This window comes from Aulonocara stuartgranti (genome assembly GCF_965226115.1).
Source record: "Aulonocara stuartgranti genome assembly, chromosome: 5".
NCBI lineage: Eukaryota > Metazoa > Chordata > Actinopteri > Cichliformes > Cichlidae > Aulonocara > Aulonocara stuartgranti.
The window spans coordinates 7,116,259-7,139,671 of NC_138943.1; the positions used below are offsets into that span (position 1 = coordinate 7,116,259).

The 23,413-nt window shown below is 38.2% G+C and overlaps 1 protein-coding gene across 4 annotated transcripts in view; it reads left to right on the forward strand.

The window, feature by feature from the left end:
- slc12a5a (solute carrier family 12 member 5a) overlaps positions 1 to 23,413 on the forward strand; it is a 201,448-nt gene that overhangs the window by 133,985 nt on the left and 44,050 nt on the right. For all 4 annotated transcript variants that reach the window (XM_082533199.1, XM_082533200.1, XM_082533201.1 and 1 more), the window contains exons 2-4: positions 2,318 to 2,418; positions 2,943 to 3,080; positions 21,723 to 21,869. In XM_082533199.1, coding sequence (XP_082389325.1) covers positions 2,318 to 2,418; positions 2,943 to 3,080; positions 21,723 to 21,869 — 386 coding nt within the window. The remainder of the gene's footprint in view (positions 1 to 2,317; positions 2,419 to 2,942; positions 3,081 to 21,722; positions 21,870 to 23,413) is intronic.

The window sequence follows — 23,413 nt, forward strand, 5'->3', positions numbered from 1 at the left end:
TGCACTACCTTCACCACTCAGACCTTCATTGTACTTTATGTATAAAATGGTTGTGAATGCAATTATTTTTCTAGAGAAGTGCAAATTTCTGGTGACCAAGCATTTCAAGTACGTAGCCAAAACAAAGGTTAGAGCAATAAATATCAATGCATAATGTAAACAGACACCTTGAATTTTCATGAAGATGTAGGATGGTGCTAACTGTGCTAACACGATTACAAGTAACCGTCTGGAAGGTTTATCCCTTTTTTTTTTTGCTGCGTGTTTCCTTCAGAAAGAAAATGTCACTCTGCAGTGTTGGTGACATTCAAAGGTTTGATTGATGACTGCAATATATCAGTCTTTCACACATCTCTGTCGAGTAGCTATGTTTGGATTGATTTACGGGTCCACACAGGATTTTAGTAACTTTCATTTCATTTGAATACTAGAAGAAGAGTGCTACATTGTAGCGAGCGACACTGATAAGAATTAATTGATGCCTGTGCCCATCTTTATGTGAGTCCCGTCTTTATTGATCCCTTTATTGAGTCCTGATCAATGTCCTGTATACACGAAGAAAGTTTGTATATATGTGTAACTGTGTGTGTATTTACTTATATGTGTATGCACATCAGTCTGGAGAGTCAATTGGTGTGACTCTGCTTACTGCAATAAAGTCCTTATGTCTGGTCCATTTTGCAGCAGTAAAGATTACTTGTCACCAGACCAAGAGGGTCCTGTTTCTGTCTTGATCCACTGGAAGTTTGACTGGCAGCTTTGGTTTTGTCATTTTTCATGATGGTTACCACAGTGCACACTGTATGGTTGCTGACCATGTCCATCCCTTTATAGCCCCTGTATTATATGGCTCCTTTTACAGAGATAAAAGTCGCAAACAATAATAACACAATTAAAAAACGATATCAATAGTGAAGCATCTTAAAACAGAATAAAAATAGATTAAAAAACCTAAATAACAAAAGACTGATTGTACATTGTACAGATTTTCTGATGGCTGCTTCCAGCAAGCTCAGACCATCTAAAACCGGTTTCCCTAACATAACAATGAGTTCACTGCACTCTGCAGTCACCAGATCACAATGGAAAAGAGCACCTTTGGGATGCTGCAAATCTCCTGTTCATATCTCCATGATACGAACAGGAGATTCATACCATGGATGCGCAGCTGACAAACCTGCAACTGCTCAGTGATATTATCATGTCAGTATGGACCAGAATATCTGAAAAATGTTTCCAGCACCTTGTACAATCAACAATATTAAGAATTTTGGCAGGTCTGAAGGTAAAAGTGGGTCTTAAGCTTATAATAGCAAGGTGTAGCTACTAAAGTGTCCACTGTATCTATTGTGAAGACCCAATCAAGGTGTTAAAATTGTATGCACAGAAAATAGTATTTCTTCTATCAGTTCCATATCATACAATGAACAGTCAGTTGAAATTACACCCAGTAAAGTTTTGTCATAAACATAATTTAAAAAAAAAGATTTTGGTCCTTAAAATAAAATCCTGCTGCTTTGAGGGAGATGTCAAGAAAGTGTTTTATAGGAGGCAGTTGCTCGCGGTATAAAGGGAAAAAATAGATTGAACACTGCCTGAGGTGTACTGAATTTTCAAATGTCAATTAGAAATCAATGAACTTCTTGATCTCAGATAATGAGAATCAATGAATGTGCAAAGAGCTGGATGCTTCCCTCTCACTACACGTTGTTTCGAGGATTTGTTTGTTCTGGCCCTATTTCTGGGCCTGTGAACTCGTAGACAGAAGCTTTTCGATAGAGTCATGTTGCCTTCAGCGAGCTGTCACTATCAGGCTGATTCTACAAGTCAGGGGGTTTTTTTTGTTCAGGGTAAGAAAAGCTGCCGGGTTGTAGACCATTTTTTTGTGTTTGCGTTCAGAGTTGTGATGTTGTTTTTCAGTGAGGTGAAAACACTGGTTGACACGTCCAGGTTGTCTTCTTCCTATGGCCATATGGAATACATAGCACTTCACATATTGTCAATACACAGTCCATTAGGTATGCTTCTCTTGCTCAGCATTTCTGACTGCTTCAAGGAGATGGCAAGCTTTCCTTATCAGACGTCCTCTGCTTTGAGCATTCTGTGTGTTTTTTCTTTATTTTAACGATAAAAAAGTATTTATTCCAAAAGTCTACCTATTTTTAAAAGTTGTTACTTTTAGTTGTTGCAAAAAGGATTCCTTTGACATCAGGAATCTTTTGTCTGACTTGTGCATTATCCTCTCCCCTAACATGCTCTTTGTCCTCTGCTTTATTTCAGACCACTCTAAAAGTAGATGTGTGTTTGTTTCTTCCAGGAGACAGTAACCCCAAGGAAAGCAGCCCCTTCATCAACAGCAGTGATGCTGCCACAGAGAAGACTCAGCAATATGATCGCAAGAACATGGCCCTGTTTGAGGTATAATGCAATACTCCGCATACACACACATACGCACATGCACACATTGATTTTGTTAACACACACAATCAGATGCGATGGTAAGAAGCAGGATACACTCGTTTTCACAATTCAGTGATTGAATAGGGGCTCTGACATCGATTAATGAGGGTAATTACTGTGTGAAGGGCATGTGGGAACCTCAGGTTAAAGCAAGAAAATCTCAGAGTGGTGCAGGATTGAACCTCAATGAGGCAATTTGCCTCCGCTCTGCACAGATATATTTACAATGTCTTCTCAGTGGGATTTCTAGATTGAACAGGAAAAGGGGGTTTATGGTGTGCACACTTGTTTTTGTTTCAAATGAGCTGAAATCCACAAAAGAGGATAGCAAGTAGATTAAATGGCTTCTTATCTGCAATGATCTATGGAAACAGCCACTAAGTGATTGGTCATTTTATAGAGTTCACTTGTTTGATTGAGATTGTTAATAATATTGGCTAAAATGCTGATTGCAACCTTCCTGTCTGCTTGTTTTTCTGCAGGAGGAGATGGACACCAGCCCCATGGTGTCATCTCTTCTCAGTAGCCTGGCCAACTATTCTAACCTGCCTCAAGGTAGCAAGGAGCATGAGGAGGCTGAAAACAATGAGGCTGAGTCATCACGCAAGAAACCTGTTAAGGTATTTATCTTAAAAATATATGCACTGAAACATACAACAGATTTTATAGACAAATAAAGTACCAAAGGTCAACTACTCTAAGAGAGTACCATTCATTTAATTTTCATGGAAAGCTCAAATGTACCCCTGTTAGAGGATCAGCGTTTGGAAGAAGTAGATGAAGAATATTAACAGAATTTGTTAATTTGTTGATAAGAGTACTATATTTAGTTGTATCTTTAGTTTGCATCTGCCTACGTAGCTTATCAAGTAGAAGTTACTCAGCCTGAAAGGCACTGTGAGAGCAGCACCGTTACATCAGCTAGGTTAACAATGCTTAGCTAATGTTAATGAGGGGAAGCAATGGTCACAGAATAAACCAACTCAGGCAACCAATTGTAGCATTATTGTGAAATATATGTCTGTGAAGGCTCTCAGTCATCCAGGTCATCGGCGTCTAAGGAGCTTGGAAAGAAAAGCGCCTGGACTGTACAGTGCAGGGACGAATGCCCAGACCTCTACATTGGAGAGACCAAACAGCCACTTCACAAGCGCATGGCACAACATAGAAGAGCCACCTCCACGGGACAAGACTCAGCAGTTCATCTGCATCTAAAGGACAAAGGTCACTCTTTTAAGGATGCCAATGTTCACATTTTGGACAGAGAGGACAGATGGTTTGAAAGAGGAGTGAAAGAAGCCATTTATGTCCACTGTAAGGAACCATCTTTGAACAGAGGCGGGGGTTTACGACACCAACTCTCTGCCATCTATAATCCAGTTTTGAGATCCCTTCCCAGACGCCTTAACGCCCACTCACATCCTGGGCCATCAGGAAATCACATGATAGGGTGGGGCCAGGTTTCATAATGAGCTCACCCGAAACCCTGGTTGATTGTGACCCACACCCGTTTTCACACCTTGGCTCATGTGATTAGGTAGAGGATCACCAGAGGGTCCTTTGTCCCTCTTTGGGGGGAAAACTCCTACTGGGTTTAAATCTGGGACTCTCCACCATTTAACCTTAGAACTGAAGAAGCTTCTCGGATGAGAGGTGAAACGTCTTCAAGCAACTTAAACAAGTCCAGACGCTTTTCTTTCCAAGCTCCTTAGATTGTGAAATATAAGCATGTACCAAGGTTAGCCACACTTTCACAAAGTCAGCATTACATACAAACAGTAATTAGGGGCCAGTCCCTGCTATCGTCGATCCAAATACCCTTGCTGCTGTCTCTGGCACTGAAAAATGGTGGAACACACAAATTGGTCACTGGATTGGTCTATACAACACGCTAACCTATACAGTATGGTAAGTGCAAATGCATGGGAAAACAAGGTTATCTCTGTGATGCAAAAGGTCATAGAAATGTTGTCACGAGCACAACACGAGAAAAATTTTATCTGTGTTTTATTTAAGAAGATATATTCATCAGAGACACCTTTTAAAGTTGCTATAAGTGTTTCAGTTCATAATCAGTGTATTTGTATTCTTAGTTGTATTGTTATATTATATTTTTGTGTATTTTCTCTGGCATATTTTGAGCATTTTTTGCCGCAAAAGGCAATTATTGCGTCAACATGTGACTCCGACAGAAGCAAACACTAAATGGTAAAATGCAGAGGTGTGGACTCGAGTCACATGACTTGGACTCGAGTCAGACTCGAGTCATTAATTTTATGACTTTAGACTTGACTTGAAAAAATGTTCTAAGACTTGTGACTTGACTTGGACTTTTACACCAATGACTTGGGACTTGAATTGGACTTGAACCGGTTTACTTGAAAAGACTTGATATTTTACCCCAAATATAAAATTTAACATGCATATTATATGGAGATTGAAAATGTGACGTCATTCACGGGTAGAACCGCAAAGGATTCTGGGAACTCGTGGCAAGCGGTACTAGCGCACGCAGGCTTTCAATTAAAATCAGTCACACAGCGATAAAAAGAAACACAAAAATGTCAAGAAGCTGTTGTGTTATTAACTGCAATAGCCGGTCGCATGACAGCCACGGGAAGCCGACGGGTAAAGAGATCGGTTGTTATCGGATTACGTCGTTGAAGAGAAATTGTTCGAGCCATGTTTCCGAAGTAACAAAGAGGCGACTGGATTGCAGCCATTCAAAGATCAAATATAACGTCCTAGAACACTCCAGCTCACAGGTTAGTCTGCTCCAAGCATTTACACAAAGGTCAGTCTGCTGTTGTAGTTAATGCGTCATTTTTCTTAACATAATTGGTGATATAGGTTACAAGCAAGTCTGGCGCTGAACAGAAATTGTCGCGCTATGCTCCTTTATTTATTGTGCATAAATAGTGAATTGTCCTGACACAATATTGCGTTTCGCTTCTGTTATTATGGTACATTGACAAAAACATATACTTTTATTCACAGGATAAAACAGGTTTTTTGTATCACTAATTGCCCAGTACGATTACAGCATACAATATTATTGTCACTGCTACATTTCTGTGATGCTACCAGAAATTATTTCCACTACTAATTAATTACCGTTGAGCTCAAAGGTCCTATTAATAAACGGTTAACGAATGTGTATTTATGACGACGATTTGTGAGACTGGTAAACTTATGATACGTACGATGGTCTTTCGTTCTACACGGTGCATTTCAAGGTCCTGCACCCATCCGTCGGTAAACTGTACCTGGGCTTGTTGCAGTGACCGGAAGTTACTAAACTTCATGAGTGTATGCGCTCACTCCAAGAACCGTATAATTATAAATATGCATATAAATATGCTAAGATGAGATAGCTGACTTCATCTAACTAGCAAATGTTTTCCAGGCTACGTTGGTGATACAGTTTTTTTTAATGTGTATGATATTTTTGTCATGCGATTTTAAAGCCGGTCCTACAACCGCATCCAAGAATAACATGCAGCGTATCTCAGAACTGTCGGTGAAAATTATTCTTGGAGCTAAGTTTAATTGAGCTGCATTTTAAAGAGGTGCAATTTCACAATTTGTGTATATTTTCTAAGTTCACTATTTTGTATGTGTTGAGAAAAACACAGATTTTAAAATTACATGGTCTAATATTTACATTTAGCATATAACTGCAACATTATTTTTTCGTTTGTTTTTTTTAAAGACTCGAAAGGACTTGAAATTCAAAGTTTCAGACTTGTGACTTGACTCGGACTTTTACACCAGTGACTTGAGACTCGACTCTGACTTGCCTGACATTACTTGAGACTTGACTTGAGACTTGAGGATAAAGACTTGAGACTTACTTGAGACTTGCAAAACAATGACTTGGTCCCACCTCTGGTAAAATGTGGATTCAAATCGACTGTGTTATAACTGAGCTGCTCCATTAAAAGTGCTTTATCTGGAAAAAGCTGGATGTAATGTGAATGTGCTGCAGCGAGTGTAAAAAACTAAAACTGCGTTATAAGATCAAGACTAGTGCATAGTAATGTTTATAACTCCTGATGTGTTTATCTGTTCTTTAAAGACTATAAGGAATATATTTAAAATGCTTAAAAGAACATAAATGTTCAGATATATTTGTGTGCTGCATCTTATTAGTTAAATGTTACAGCAATAACAGTGTACTCCAGTGCAGAGTAATGGTCTTACTGGCTGCAGTATAAAAACTAATGTTGAAATGATAGTGTAAGCTGTCTTCAAAAAATGGGCCAGGTTTTTGGTTATGAAAAATTATTTCTTCTTAAAAAAATTACTAAAATTAACTTCCACTGACTTAACTCCCCGCTCAGTATGATGCAATGTGCACAGATAAATCTTTTGCCTGTGAATTTACATTTGCAGCAGTAGAATTATTTATGGCTCTTCCTGGTTGAAAAACTCGTTCAACCAGAAAGGACCATGTTCCTGTTGCCAGTGGATGGTCATTAAGTGTTACCAAATATAGAGCTGCAATTTACATAAGATCAAATAATGTTTCCCCAACAGCACAGTCTTAAATTGTTTTGTTAACACAGTCACTGGAGAGCCTGAATATCTCCACCAGTTTAGGACTTGCCAATCATTTTCTGTTGATATTATAAATCCCCGGTTCATGTTATGGGTTTGCAGCTTAAAAGCCACTCACTAATGAGTTCCTTCCATATCATCCCATGATATTTTCTGCCGTTGGTGTCGAGATGCCAGCAGGAAGTGGTTTACTTTTCTGGCTTTTTCTCAGCACTTGATGGACAGACTGCTGCATTATTAATCCTGTGGGAAATTATGGTGTTAGGTATGCAGTGACAAGCAAAGCTGAAACTCAATGACAAATGATAATTTGTGAAGGAGCTCATGCCAAATTAGGACAACAGACTGATGGAAAGTGACACGTGTTAAGATATTTCACACCAACTTTTGAAAGTTTCTGACTTCAGAGTTAACCCACATGAGATAAAACACACATTTAAAAAGTGAGACGCTACAGCAGTGACAGTTTGACAGCTTTTCAATGACCTTTGACACTGTCTGTCTTCTCGTGTGTCCAATCAGCCTATCTCTCCCTACCCTTATATATTTGCTTCTATCCACTTCTTGTCTTCCTTCCTGTCCTGTTTCTCTGTCACTCAGGTATTTTTTTTCTTTTTAACCTTGAGAAAGATCAGTGATGATGACATGAGATGCCAGTTCACCTATTATATCCAATTCAGTATGTACTTTTCCTGCTGTGGCTCCAGATGATTCCAGCATCTAGGTATAGAGCAGATCTGGGAAAAAGAGTTTAAATCAACGGCAGGGATAAGTCTAAGAAGAGTAATACATCTGTTTCTTTATTCATGCTTGTGTTCAGAAATCTGACACCAGATTGAAATAGTTACTGTCTTACCAATCGGTGACCCCTAGCAACCACTGGTCACCTGTGAAAAATGTGTATTCCCTGACTGGTTGGTGAGTGATTACTGGAAGTCGCTGGGTGAAATTGGTCGTAAAGAAGTATACAGTGCTACACTAAAAACCTCATTGTAATTCTTTGGCTCATTAGCACATTACTACAGTCACGCATCATTTGCATGGAAAATGCTGATTTGTCTATAGACGCTTCCCAGCTGCTCACCGACTTGTAGTGAAACAGAGAACACAGAAGCAAAAGATATATTATTAATCTGCAACAAACATGTTTCAAAATGCACAACTTTTATTTTTGAATTCAAATTTTGTCTAGAGATAGCCAGCAACCACTCCCCAACCGGTTGGAGAACAAATCATTTCCTCACGTTTTGAGCTCAGTGTCTTCACCATCATATTTGTGGCATCCATTTATGTCCCTTTAAAGTTTTCTTGCCTTTTTTACATTTTAACTTTTTATCCAGCTCCATTAAACTTAAATGTGTACAGTATTCTATTTATTCAGTGCCGAAAAACCTTCAGAACATTCCCAGCAGCCCCGCTTGCACTTTTTGTTTAGTGTTAGTAACCTATTTTAACATGCTAACTAAACTCATGTGGTGAACATGGTAAGCATGGCATCAAGTAAAGATCAGCATTTATTCATGTTTACAGTTACACAATGACATTGGAAACAGGTTTTTATATTCCATGATGATCATAATTTAACCCATATGAGCAAAAACATTATGATATAACAGTTTTCTTCAAGTGTTATCCTACCATGCAGGCAATTGTATTTTATTTAGTTATGAGATGTGAGGCTTCTGCCTTCAGCTTTTTTACAGTTTAAATCACATTTAGACATCAACAGCAGCCTTTACTTCCAAACACAATTTCAGAGTGTATTGAGATAAGCCACAGACCTCATTGTGGACAGTTTTCACTGGGACTGCTGTCTGCTCATGAAAAACACCCAACAGATCTGTTTACTATCAAGATCAATGGGGCAATGTTTCTGAAAACAGATGTAACTATGCCTCTTACTGGTTTCGCTTATCCTGTTGGGAGCAGCTAAGGACAACAACCATGTACACGAGCCTAACATGCCGTCACTCTTGAACTAGTTGACAGTGAGGTATTGCCACTTTGACCCAACCCTCCCAGTTGTTTGAAATGTAAGGTATATTTGTCCAGCTGTCTTTGGCTCAGATATCACTATGGTATAGCACTAATCTCCCCCCGTCATCCGAACTCCTTCAATACTTGAATTAGTCTCCATGCTACACCAAGCTGCTGGTCCTCCAATCAGTAGCCCATTCCACAGGCAATCTCCCCATCGCTGTGAGAGGCTTTTCATTAAGGCAGCCTGTAGCGCTTTATCGCTCACACAGCGGACTCAACCCTCCCAAAAAAAATCACCTTCCCTCTCCATTTCTCGCTTCACTCCACCTACCGCTCCCTCTGTCTCCTTTATCATCAGTCCCCCAAGTTAGGATGAGAGTGAGTTGTGGAAGAGAGAGACAGAAGCGGTAGCCTTTTTGTTCAGTGTGAAAACCAAGATTAGAGATTTGGATGGCGTGTGACATGAGGGATCAGGCTGGAGGTCACAAAGGTTAAGATGGAAACCAGTCAAAGCTAATCTTCTCTGACTTTACCCATTTACAGTTTTTTGCAGTCACTCTGGTGCATTTCTCAGATCAGAATTGAATTTCAACACCTTCAAATCATCCAGTCACATCATAAAAGCAGGTTTTAAGTTAAGGCTGCTGATTCCTATATTATCAATTATGTGTGTTCTTTTGATCAAAAGCTATTTTGACCATGTGAAGTGGTTCATTGGGTTTTCATAATTTGTCAAGAATTTCCTACATATTTTGTTCGACTTCTCATTTGGAAATACAAAAGGCAATTCAATATTGTTTTACAGCTCTGGATACAAGCACAAAGGGGGAAAACCAGGAATATTATTGAAATGTAAACACCTGTTAGTTACAACTTTAAATGGCAAATCATAACCAGATGAATGTAAAAGATGGTTGTTTTCTGAAGACTCAAGCTAAGGATTTTCACCCTCAGCATGTTTGTGCTTTAAAATCAGATGCCAGTGTAGATGTGACTGGGAAACCAAAATGACAGTATATATTCATACACTAGTCACTTGTGAGTCACAGTGTGTATTATGCCTGCCCTAGAGCAAACCTTGGTCTGTGTTCTTATTTAATTACCATAATTTTCAATTTGACCATAATGTTGCATAATGTTATAAAAATGTTTGACACTATCAATTATAAACTCAACAATTATTGATTATGTAATTTTGCAGATCTTAGCAATATATATCTATTAACTAAAGTTAATTCACATTAATTAATTTATTAATTATAAATGGTAAACTGTTAGTGTTACAACCTGATTTTCAAGTTCCAGATTCCCACCAGCTTACAGTAGCAACAGATACCTTTGCACCGCAGCACATGGAGAATCTGGTGATATCTCATCAAGCCTCTGCAGGCATCTGCTGTGATATATATCATTTTTTTAATGTGTCACAAAGATGTCAACCAGTTACAGTAAAACCAGTAAAACTACAAAGGTGATTTGTGATTCTCCAGCAGAACTGTTGCAGTCGATGCCCCACATGCAGTAATCTGAAAGTCTGCACTGTTTAAATTGTTCTATGCCAGACAGGAAAAAAGAGCAGCCTTGTCATCAGATTGTCATCAAAGAGGTTGTTTACATCAGAAAGCATTTCACAGTAGAGTATGCAGTTTTATTAACATCACTAAGCTGTTTGACTTTTGTATTTGTAAACAGTGGCGTAAGAATTTGTCACAACTTGTCTTGTTACAGGCTTTCGCAGACAATCCATTGTATGCAGCTGTTAGTTCTGATTGTTTAGAGAAAAAATCTTATTTGAAAAGCTGCTTTTATGTTTTTGTAAATGTTAAGAATCATTTTCGATATCTTCCAAAGCAACTGAGAAAACTTGTACAAGAAGGCAAGGCTTGTTTTTTTTTTTTGTATATTGGCAATATCTCACTTTAGGCATTCGATTATTAACATTTGATAAAGCTTTGCTAAAATACTGGGTTCTGGTTTAATATATAATAATCAAATACCACATTTTCTCCTCTGTAAATGTTAAAATGTTACAGCTTAGTTTGGGTGTGAATTTCAGTCTCTTTACCGTATCCCCAAATCATCTAAATATAACATTTAATATACTCTTGCTGCAGAATAACGTGAAAAATAATGTGTCTGGGAAGTTATCTGAACATGAACACTTTAATCCTTGGTGTTTATTTTACGTGTGGGTTGAATTAGTGACTAACTTAGGGCTCAATCACACAGATCTAGAGACAGGGTAGCAACCACAGATCAAAAAGGAAAAATATATATTCCCCAAGTGGTTGGTGGAGGTTGCTAATCAGTCTTTAGGCATGCAGCTTGTAGTGTTTCTAGTTGTTAATGTATAGATTTAGTTAGTTTTCAGTATTTTTATATTCTGTTTCTCAAAAAACAAAAACAAGCAAACAAAAATAAAGATAACGTATCCAGCGGTATTTTCTTAATTGTGCTTTTTGTATGCACAACAGTAAACACAATGCAAACATATGAACCTCTTTTATTCATGTCATTTTCCAAACGACTACACTTGCCAAGAAGGAACACTTGTCCATATGTACTCTGCTTTTTAGAGTGTAATGTTCCCCTTACATAAATGTTTCCCTTCTGGGTGTTTTATGATCTTTGCTCTCAGCTCTGACCTCACCCCTCCCAACCTCCCTTTCTCATTAGACTGGCATGAGATCAGCGTTCCCATCAGCTGCTTTCTGAAGAATGTATCGTGATTAATGTGAATTCATGTTAGAGCAGCATGCACGTGTTCACAGTGGGGAGAAATAGAAATTTCACAGATACCGGGCTAATAGGCTCAGTAGATGTTTTTGTTCTTCTGAGCCTATTAGCCCGGTATCTGTGAAATTTCAGATTATTATTTATTTTACATGAAATATCAAAAACGTGTTAAAATTCACATCTTTAATTGACGTGTTTTGTGTAGCAAAAAGTCCCCAAACTGGATATGTTCAGTATGAAAAAAGCAGCAAAATTTAGCATCTGTCATCATCAAATGACTGAAAAATTAAATCAATTTCAGTATATTTTGCCAATTATTTTTCTGCCAGTGAGCTCATGGATTAATTGCCTAATTGTTCCAGCTCTGCAACACTAATAAAAGAGAAAATAAAGATATAATTTCAAGATGTTAAATCTTTCCCAAGATAAATGTCATTTACATCAAATTTGCACAAAATTAATGATTTGACTGAAAGAATTAGGAGAAAAATGATCCATCTTCTCATCTAAAATGTCATTGCTTAAGTTCTCTTGATTATTATGCTCATTTGTATCTACCACATAGTAGCTTAGAGTACATTTTCACCTCACGTGTCTGTTTCTGGCATGTCACTCTTGATCTTAATTTGTAAACACAAGGGAGCAGCAGTACATGTGCATTAGTGGAAAAGGAGTCTGTCAGCCTTAAATCTGAGAGTGCGCGTAAACAGCGGTTTCACAGCTGGCTGTAACACATGAGGCTTAGTGGTGGAACCTAGAATATTCTAGTAACACATGTAGATGCTATTTAGAGGTGGTGCGTCTTGATTTCCACAGAGGATATTTTGCTACAGTGTTTTTATTTTTTATTTTTTAAAACACTTTCGCACATACAGACGCACACACACATAGACAGAAACCCAGCTGACCGCAGAGTGACTGGTTCATCCACAGCCGGTCAGGAAGACTGATGCTCGCTGGTCTCTCCTCTTGCTGTCTGTTTAATAATTCAGCACACCTGAGCAGAAACACATTTGCCCTATCAGCTCCGGTTTGGCCAGCAGAGCGTGCAGATTGCGTTACAAGCTCCCAGTCTGCCTCCCTCTCTGTTGTTACCCCCCTCTCCCCCCACCTCCCCTGACCTCTCTCGCTTCACTTCACGCCTCGGTCTCTGCCGGTAATGAAAATAATGAAACAGTTGTGCGGATCCCCCTCCTCTTATCCACCCCCTTTTATCTGTCCTTACTTGTTCTTTCGTCTCCTCTTCTCTCTCCTGAATTATACCAAATCAGGTAGAGAAACCACCCATATGTTACACACAATGCGCTACTTTAATGTATTATCAAAGTGACAAATTAATCATGAAATAATTATGTGCACTGATACCACTGATTTGCTGCAGGAAGTGGAAACAATTTCACACTCTTGCATTCAATTATATGATTCCACAGTAACATCGGTACATTTCTATCAGCAGTTCTCCACAAACAGGTGCAACACCAACCAGACATTTAAAAGAAAATCCAGACATTTGTACATGCAGTACATATTGGTCCTGCTTGTAAGCATAACAAATTCCTGTAAGAAGTGATTTAAAAGATGTCGCTGGTTTTGTCAGCCTAAGCAGCTTGGCAGGTTGTCCTAGACTGTGAAGGCCTGGATGTTTCCCTTCCTCTCAACTCAGTCAGAAGTAGTGTGTACTCCATCTCCTCATACTTCTCTGCCCTCTTTCTCTTTCATTTTCTTTCCCTTCGGGCTATCCAGGGATTTGGAATTGTTTTCACCTTCCCTTTTTAAATCTGCACTTCCCCAAATTCAACATAGAACTGCTAGCCTTAGCAGGGTAAGAGATGTTCAAAGGAAGGTTGAACTAAAACTATGTGAGTAACATAGGAAAAGGAAGGAGGGGGGATATGGATGTATGTAGCATATAACAAATTAAATGCAGTTTTAAAGGAAGATTTATGTTATCTAAAAAATACATGTCCATCAGCTGTCTGAATAAGCTGTTTCGAGTCCCTTCCTCCTGTCTTACGTCTTCCTCTCATTGGCTGGCTTTCTCAAACTGAAGGTTTTGAACACTATGTGAGCAGGTAATAATTCTGTGCTCACAGCCAGAGCTATGCACCCAAGATGACCATATTAAGGATATTCTCTGGTTGTGACATAATACAGATCAAAAAGTAGAAAAAATAAAAAAGAAGGAGTTTTGGGAGAACAGCATTTTGTTTTGGTTAATATGAAAACTTATCATTATGATAGTATAGGTAGAAGAAAATCAAGTGGAATCACATGTCTGCTCTACTTCAAGGCAACTAAAACCACTTTAAGGCTAAGGAAACCTACTTTAGTATACATTTCATTCACACAATCTATTGACCTGGCCTACAAAGAGCATCTGCTCTTTTTAGGACACAGAGCAGGAGCTGAGGCAAAGAAGAGGTACCAGAGATCCAGTTAATGCTTTTTTTTAAAGGAAAATCTTCCTTTTCTGCCCTGCACAGATTTTGAAAGAATCAGTTTCTCATGGTTTATGGACAAATGTGAATATTTTCTTGTTTGGAGTTAAGATGGTCTTTAAATTAAGAACAGCATTTTTCTGGCTGTGAGAAGTCTTTCTTTTTTATAAATCTACAAAATGGTGCATAGTTGGTGTATAGCTATGTGAGAAAAATGCTTGTGATGGATATGAAGCTGAAAAGATGGCCAGAGACCGAGATGCAGTCTGGTGATAGACTTGTGCTAAGTGGTAGGGCAGCAGGAGGCAGTGAATCTGAAGTAGGTGCCACAGCAGATGTATTGAAAGGTCCTGTTGTGCATCTAGCACACCTGAGCCATCCATGTGGTGCGTTGACTGCACCTCCCAGGGGATCGGTGGGCAGCTGTTTCTTCCTCTTTCAGTGGTGCCTCGCTGGCCCTACCTGTGGCTCTGCAGCAGTCCGTGTTCCCTTTGCTCTTGGTGGCTCATTCTCCAGGGAAATCACACTGCTGGCTTGTGGCCCATTAAGCAGACACTCCTGTGTATATGTGAGCATGTGCATTTATCAGGGCAGATGCTGGTCAGACTTGCATTCCCCATCCACAAAATGAAGTAATGAAACACCAACTGAATGAAAATTGAAAAGCAGTACTTTCAGTAAATGCCCTGACTTTTCTCCCAAGAGGGTCATTGATTCAACGCATGTACAAGCATTCAATCTGTTTTAGGCTGGTTTTCAATATAAAGTCATTACAAGCATTCATGAATTTACCCCATTTCTGTTTTGTTGCTGGCTGTTTAACAAATCTGTAGAAGTGTTTTATCTTGTTTAGGACTCTGTTTAGGCCCCCACACCCCCAATCCTGTTTTCTGTGTCTGTACATCTTATATAACAATCAGGATTTCTAGCAGACAGACAGTTTTTTTTTCCAAAGCCTCCCTATTGTCAAAGCTGGATTATAATTTATCACTCAGGCATTGGGTACCACAGACACTCATGCAGCAGTCCAACACTGAAGGTCTGCTTGATTGTGGTTTTCCATTGTGTGGGAAAACAGGCGGGGAAAATGACATTTTGCAGTCTGGAGAGAGTTACTGCCAACTTTGGTTTTGTTGTGCTTCTGTGGATTGTGGTAGGGCATAAACACCTTGTTGCTGTTGTAATACTCAATTGTATTTACACACCTTTTAGCGCAGATTATTATAATCTGCATTATCAGTCGTGCTTTCAACCTGCCTTCCTCTAAGTCTACAGTTGTGTATAAAACGCATTAAAGGACAAAAATTATACTGAATTTTCTCACTTCTCTGTAAGCCTTTCTGACAAACTATTCTATTCAAGATGTTATCTTTTTCAGATTCCACAATCTAACCTCTGCTATTTCAATTCAAAAAGACATACTCTTTTTCCTTATCTGTATTTGATAATAATCAACCCCTGTAGGAAGCTGATATTATACAACTCTTTAACAGTTTCCAGTGAGTGAATACTGCAAATGATCTGTCCGTGTGATGAAGAGCCCAGCGTGTGTGTATTTAACACAAAGCAGTTGTTAACGAGTTTTTGAGACTTCTACATCATCAGCGTGACTTCTTTTTACGCTCAAAAAATGACATAAATTGCATGACACATTTTTAATGACTGAATTGCAAAAATATGGCTTATGTAGCAAATGTGATACAAATTCAAACTCGTATATGGAGATTAAAATTTGATATATTTTTGCATATTTTGTCTAAAAGTTCAACAAACATCATCAAAACATTAAAGATTTCTGGCAGTTATTTCATGGTTCAGGTTTTGAAGGGTTAACATTACTGGTAAATGGACTGGTTCTTATTTCTTATATAGCACTTTTCTGCTCTGCTTGAGCCCTCAAAGCGCTTTATACAACATTCACACACACATTTATACAAGTCTAAGTGCTTTCTATCTAACATTGACACATTCACACTCTGATGAATGTATCAGGAGCAAGTCAAGGTTCAGCATCTTGCCCAAGGATACTTTGGCACCACACCAAAGCAGCCAGGGATTGAACCACCAACCTTCTGTTTAGTAGATAACCTGCTCTACTTCTCAGCCACCCCAGGAAAAGAGATGAGCAGCGAGGAAATTCTTGTTGTTATTAGATTCACCCACCTTGAAAGGAATTACAAAGCTCCAGCTTCCTGAAGGTGTTTTGTCTGCGATATGTACGTGCACACAGGCTTTCCTTTAATAACATACCTGTTGTTACAAACTAACCTCAGCCCACTTTGTGCAGTGGCAGCAATTTTGAGTCAAACAACAAAGTGCTGATGGCAGGGGTGCCTTTCTGCCTGCAGCACCTAAGTGCTAATGTATATTACACACCAAGTCCCTGAAGGACCTGCCAGGGGAAAGGCAGTGTTTTTAATTACAGGATTGCTGCTGGGGTGAGAAAGAAGAGAACTGAAAAGTTATAAGAAGACCTGAGGAGAAGTGAAATTGTGTCTTAATTATCCTAAATGTGTGTTTTTATTTTGAGTTTCTTGGATTTTAGTTCTATGAATTAAAATTTATTTCTCTGTTTGACTTTAATACTACTCCTACTGTTTGTCTGTTTTTTTCATTAAATAAAAACTGAACCTTAAAGCAGAGTACAGTGATACTGTGCTGTCTTTCTGACGAGCAACATAACATATATCAGGTGCACACAGACCAGAGATATACACTAGAAGTAAAACCACCTCTTAGATAATATATATGTAGTTTTACAAATATGAGTCCTTTCAAGGTTTACACTGGGTTTGTCTACGCTGACATGCAGATGATGAGAAATGCTCTCTGCCACACACTGAAGGGCACAGTGAGTAGCAATCTTATTTACATACCCTAGACAACTGACAAAGTGTGCAAATAATAATCATATAGTGGGAGATATGACAGAGATGAATGGGGTTTGTTCTCAGCTGCTCCCTCGAGCAACCTGCGGAGCCCAAGATGTGGATCTTTGATTAAAGCACAGCGAGCCTGAAAGCTGAGAGGTTCCCCGCTGCGAGGATTAAGTTGTGCGAGAGGTGAAGCTGTAGATTACATGTCAGCCATATTAAAGACAGAGTGTACACACACAGGGAAAATATGACAAACACCTTATGGAAAAACTGAAGTGTCGGATTAACAACAGTGCAGTTTAGATTTACTTTGTTAATCTTGCAAATAATAGAACAAGAAAACCGGAGGGGAACTAATGATTATTTTTATAATCTCTTCATCTACTACTCTTTTTGTTGATTAATAATCAATATAACATCTAATCCTGCAGCTGCAAAAAAAAATTAAAAACATTGAGTTTCCAAGGACATCTTGAAGAGGCTTGTGTGAGCAAATGCCCAAAAACAAAAGAAATAATTGATGAATATTTCTGATTAAAATTGCCGCTGATGATAATTCAGTTGTGTTAGCCAAATAGAAATTTGTAATCAAAAGCAAAGAAAACATTAGGAATCACATACAGTGCTAGGCTATGTGGTAAACCAATGGAAGATTGACTTATGCTGGAATCAGTTGCATTTTTTTTTGTCTTCTAATGGTTATCCAGTCTTTAAAATACAGAATATAAAGCTGCTACCATGCAAAAACACAAATGTTTTACAAGTTTACCCACTTGTCATTCTTTTACAGCTCTCTCAGTTGGTGGAAGTCAAAACACTCATCGGTTGCATGGCTGGTTCATTGTTTTGTATCACACTTGTTGTTTTGAATGGTGTATTATGTCAAGTTATGTCAGCTAGAAACTTAAAAAAGTTAAATATCATGAGGGAGCAAACACTAATCCGTTGCAGTATTATCAGCCTATTCTTAATACTGTGTGGGTGCCATTCATGTCCTGACTTCTCTGTGGTGTCTCACAGTGGAAAGTCAGTAGATCTGTTGGGCCCTGGGGGTGGCAGAGTGGGGCACCAGCCCATCAGGCTTGTTCAGGAACATGGGGTCTGGTCAGTTTGTAGAATGGATCAATACCTGTCATGTAGCATATGACCAGTTTTGTCCACTGACAGGTAAGGTATATATAATCAGATACTGAGATATGATATGATATGAGAAACTGAGTGCTTCTGGTGAGGTAATCAGGGGCTTCCAAAGTGATAACCTTGCTAATTGCATTTCCGAGTGTGAGCACTTGCTCTGTTGTTTATCTAAAGGAAATTAGAAGATAATTATATTTGTAAGACCTGCTTGGACTTGCTCTGCCTCTGTCTCTCCAGCTCTGCCTCTCTCATTCTGCTCCTCTCTGCAAACAATACATTATTAATGCTGGAAAGCAGGCCTCTCCAAACAAATCACATACTCTAGCATCAGACACAACATTATTCATTTGATGTCAGCCACTTGTCAGGATGATTTGATTAAAAGTCTGGATTATGAATTCAGCATCTGCTGTCACTTCCCCGTGTGGGCCTCGTGGTTTTAAGTTCTCCATCTTGTGTAGTGTCCATTTGCTACAGCAAATTTAATAACCCTTGTTGAAGAAATATATTAGAGGCCGTGACTGATAACCACGAACCACTTAAGGTTCTCCCCAGAGCACATCATTATTTCATCATACATTTTGAAACCAACGCTGAACTTGAGAGTTTAAAATACGTAATCATGGAAGAAACGCTTTTATGTGAAAAAGCAAAAGCTAAGAGCTCCCTGCTCACGTAACTGTGTGACACTGTTTCCAAATTAGCCCAGACATACTGTAACCTTTTTGCGCGTGGCTCTTACTGATTCCCCTGCAGTAAGCTATTAGCTATAGTTCAATAAATCGGCAAAACCAGATTTTCATTAGAGTGTTGAAATAATGACTTATTATGCTCATTTTTAGCTCCATAATTTCAGCCATAATATTTTGCTGTGCCTCGGTACTGCCCTCCTGTTTATCAAATGTCTGCAATAAGACGTTTTAGGTCTGTTCCCCCTCCCCTTATGCCAACTTTATTCTGATTGCCACTATAAAACAGAAGGTTTGAACAGCAGGTGGGTGGACCTGTGTTCATAACCAGTCTGCATGTGATGACAGTATTAAGGATATCTGCTTTCACTGATATCATACAGGGCCAAGAGTAGGAGCAGTCTAAAGCTTGAGCTTTTTTAGCTCACATGGATTACATGTTATTGAAATTTTGGCTGTGTTGCTATGATCATCCACAACAGTAACAGTAGATTATGGAGTAAAAAAGGAAAAGTTAATATCTCAGCTTTAATGAAACATGTAACTGTTCATGCTGAGTACCCGAGAAAGATTTGTCAACATGATTTTTGGTAACAAAATGCTGCTGAATCACCAGCACAATTTATTTTTTGTCCTAGAGAATCTCATACATTTTAAAAGAACTTCTACACATAAACACATATTTAGGTCTCCTATTGTCATCAGATGCAAGGTCCTAAATTGTGAACGTTGGGGTTTCGCAATGTTAGAGTTTCACCTTATTATCATTGTGACCAAGACATCTCCTATGATAATATTTCCAAATCTGTATCTGTACCAAATTACCCAAAACAGGCCATTATTTACAGAATTGTCACATTAGTATTATGGGCACAATATTGTAATTTCATTCAAGTTATCAGGTACTTGGGTATAATATAATCATTTGTTTTGTTTTAATTATAAGCTTCTTTGATTTTTATGTCCTTATGTTGTATCAAAGCCATAAGTCTGTAAGCACGTTGCCTGCTGAAGTTCATTTTGTTTTACAACCCACAAAGCTTGTGAGCAACAAGATACATTTTTGGGTGACGTGGTGATTTATTAGGAAAAATAATTAAATTACTAGATATCCAGCGTTAAAAATCAAGGGATAAAACTTAAGATAACACAGCAGGGAGGTGATAATGAGCCAACCCAGGCATGTCTTTATCCACACCTTGTCAGGTATGAACAATTAGCAACCTAAAGACCCTTGTACTGTCACTTCAAGGGCAGTTACTGCTGACGATGGGGATAAAGTTAGGCCAAATTAAGCTATCTATGATTCAGTACTTCCTATCCTAACGAAAGTCTTTGGTTGTACGAGTAAAGCTCAGTAAACACTGTGTGTATAATTACATAGACGTAATGTTCCCAGTTTAGCTGTAATTTCCCATTTGAGATAAATTTTTATTACCCAGCTGCTGTTTTGTTTTTAATACTTGAAACATTTTTGTAACCTTTCTGTGTATTAGCATCTTTACTAACTCAATCTACAGCTAATCAATCCTTTATTCACAATTTTAAGCTGCATTTAAGTGCAAACATGCAGCAGAGAAGCTTCGTTCATGTATCTGTGATTTAATGATGTGACAGTGAAGGTCGCTTGGTAAAATGGGTCATGGCTGGATACTAGAATAATTACCTGTCATTGGCCAAGCTGTCCTCGAGCAGGAAATTAATATTTCTCTATTATGTACAGGGTTAGCTGCTGTGTCCTTCAGATTTAATAAATGCCATCATGACGGTACAGACCCACACTGGAAACACTCATATACTGTTCATTAACAAATTCATGCAAACGCATTCACATCAAGTGCATCCAAAAACCTTCGGCAAGAGAATCCTCCTATTAATAAATAAGAAGTGCAACAAAATACGTCGTGATTCTCCGAGCGTCAGTAATTGCCTTCAATAGATCAGCCTTGAGCACAGAGCAGTACAGAGCAGCTGTCTTTGTCAACTGATCCACACCAGGGACTGCACTGCAGCACCAAGACACACAAACACCCAGCCTGTAAAGAAATACAGTAATATTTCATGCATTCATTGAACAGATTGGTCACATGGCTGCTTTCTGATCTCAAAGTTTTCTTTATTTCCTGGGCTTAAACTGTTTTTGTAGTCAGCAGAGGATTTGGAAGAAGGAATGTAGGAGAGACATATATTTAAGCAAGAGGACTGAAAAGTATATTTTGGCATAGAATTTGTAAGCCTTTCACACTCTTTAACTCCAGTTTACATTATGTCTTCTTACAGCTATCCTTAAAATAAAAAAATAACCCAAATGATTGTAATTTTAAATATATGTTAAACTACACTAACAAGAAAAAAGAGCCTATAATCAAAAGCGTGTGTTTGCAGTAAATCAACCCGCTAATGTGGCAACAACAGCGAATTCAAGCCAAAGTGGCCTTTTTAAAATCACAAATTGGGCCTTTGAAAGTAATAATCTGTGAAGTCCTATGTGCCTTTTTCCATCGGTTCAGTGTTTTGCTTTATTGTTTTGGGTCTTTGCACGTGTAAAAAAAATAGGCACATAACACATACTGCAAACTGTGCTTCCCAGCATGCACGGCTGATGTGTTGACTTTTATTGATTAATATATCTGCCAAAATGCAGCAGGAGTCATTCAGTGGGTGCTGCGCATCTGGTGTGGAATGCTTATAGCGAGAGACAAGCTAAGCATTTACATCTGGAGTCTGACAGCTATCTGAATTTTAACGTTATACAATCTAGATTAAGTACTTGGAGAAACTTAAACTGTAACTGTGCATGAATAATGCTCAGGTGTCTCTTTCTTCTCACCCCTCTCTTCTTTCAGGCTCCCCAGCTCGGCACACTGATGGGCGTTTATATGCCGTGCATCCAAAACATCTTCGGAGTCATCCTGTTCCTCAGGATGACCTGGTTGGTGGGAATCGGAGGTGTCATTGGGACTTTCATCATCGTTTTCATGTGCTGTACCACAGTGAGTGTTGTACATTCTTGTAAATTTTAGCCCAGGTTCATAGTGAAAATTCAGAATTTCACACGTTTTATAAAGTGCAGCATTCGTGGAGCGTAACATATTGTAGAGTGGAAGGTAGCAGATGTAGCAGAATTTATTGTTCAGCAGTGTAAGATTGTTATCACCATTATTGGCTCTGGTGAGAACAGCAAAGATTAAGGACCTTGCACAGAATATGGTTGGAGAAACAGAGGATATAAATATGTTTATAATGGTTCAGTAAATTCTGTGTTTTGATTAGTGAGCAGTAGCTTTCCATTAATGTGGTGCCATACTTTGAATTGCAAGTAATTACTTCTCTGCATTAGCCGAAACGGCTTTCTTTTTTATTTCATCCAAAAATAGTTCGCCAGGGGTAGTTTCACAGTAAAATTGGTCATACAGCTGTTGTTCAGTCTCTAAATAGAATCAGTCTCCTTAGTAAGCAGAGTCAGCCTACAATACACACAATGTATCTTTGTTTATTTTTCACAAAGATATCCCCCTTATTTTAAGGATAACAGCTTTGCTGTAATGTGTTTGAACAGCTTAAATGTTGACATTCTTTCTTGGTTTTAGTTAAGCACAATTTCTTTGCTAAACATATAATACAGCCCAACCCTCTTTGCTCTACAGTTCTGTACCGATGTATTGTATTGGTTTATGTCCAATAGAAAACTTTGTCAGTCTGGTAAGGTACCACCCCCAAGAATTTTTAATGTGTTACATCTACAGAAATATGGATAGTTGACCCAGTCGTGGTTTTAAACGGCAAGTCTAAGGTTACAGCTTACTTAAATGGAGCAGTGTGGTCAAAGAATAACTGCAATTATCTATTTAGGAGTATAGTTCACAGACATTTCCCTCTTAACAATGTGGCATTCAGCAGTAATAATAAAGTGACAAACTGGCAAGTGTTTTTAAACTAATCTTACATGAGATAACATTAAAGGAAACCAGAGTGTTGAAGATTGTTTTGTTTGGTAATTTATTTCAAACATGTAAACAATATACAGGTACATTTAGACAAGAAAATAAGAGAGAGAAAAATACTATACAATTTTTTTTTTAAATATTTATATATACATATATACAATATACAAAAATCAATACATTTCAATATAGCCACCGTTCTGATTAATTTACATGTTGAAAGGGAGTGGGAAGAAGTAAACACTTATTTAATCCCACCCATTTGCCATAAATTATCAGTTAATATTTAGTCAGCGTCCTTACTGATATAATTTGTAATAAAAATAGTGAACACATTTCTGATATACTATATACTATATTATAACATCATGAATTTTTTTTTAAATAGAGACATTCACTTAATTTCAATATTTTCCCTTTCTTTATAGTTCATATTTTTATAACTCTTTTTATAACTCTTGAACTTTTGAACTGTTTTATGTTTGGACATTGCTTTAATTCCATATTCACAGTGTTCCATAGTTTCACTCCATGAACAGAAACACAAAAGCTTTTTCTTGTAGTACGTACCTTCCCTGTTTTGAAGTTACAAA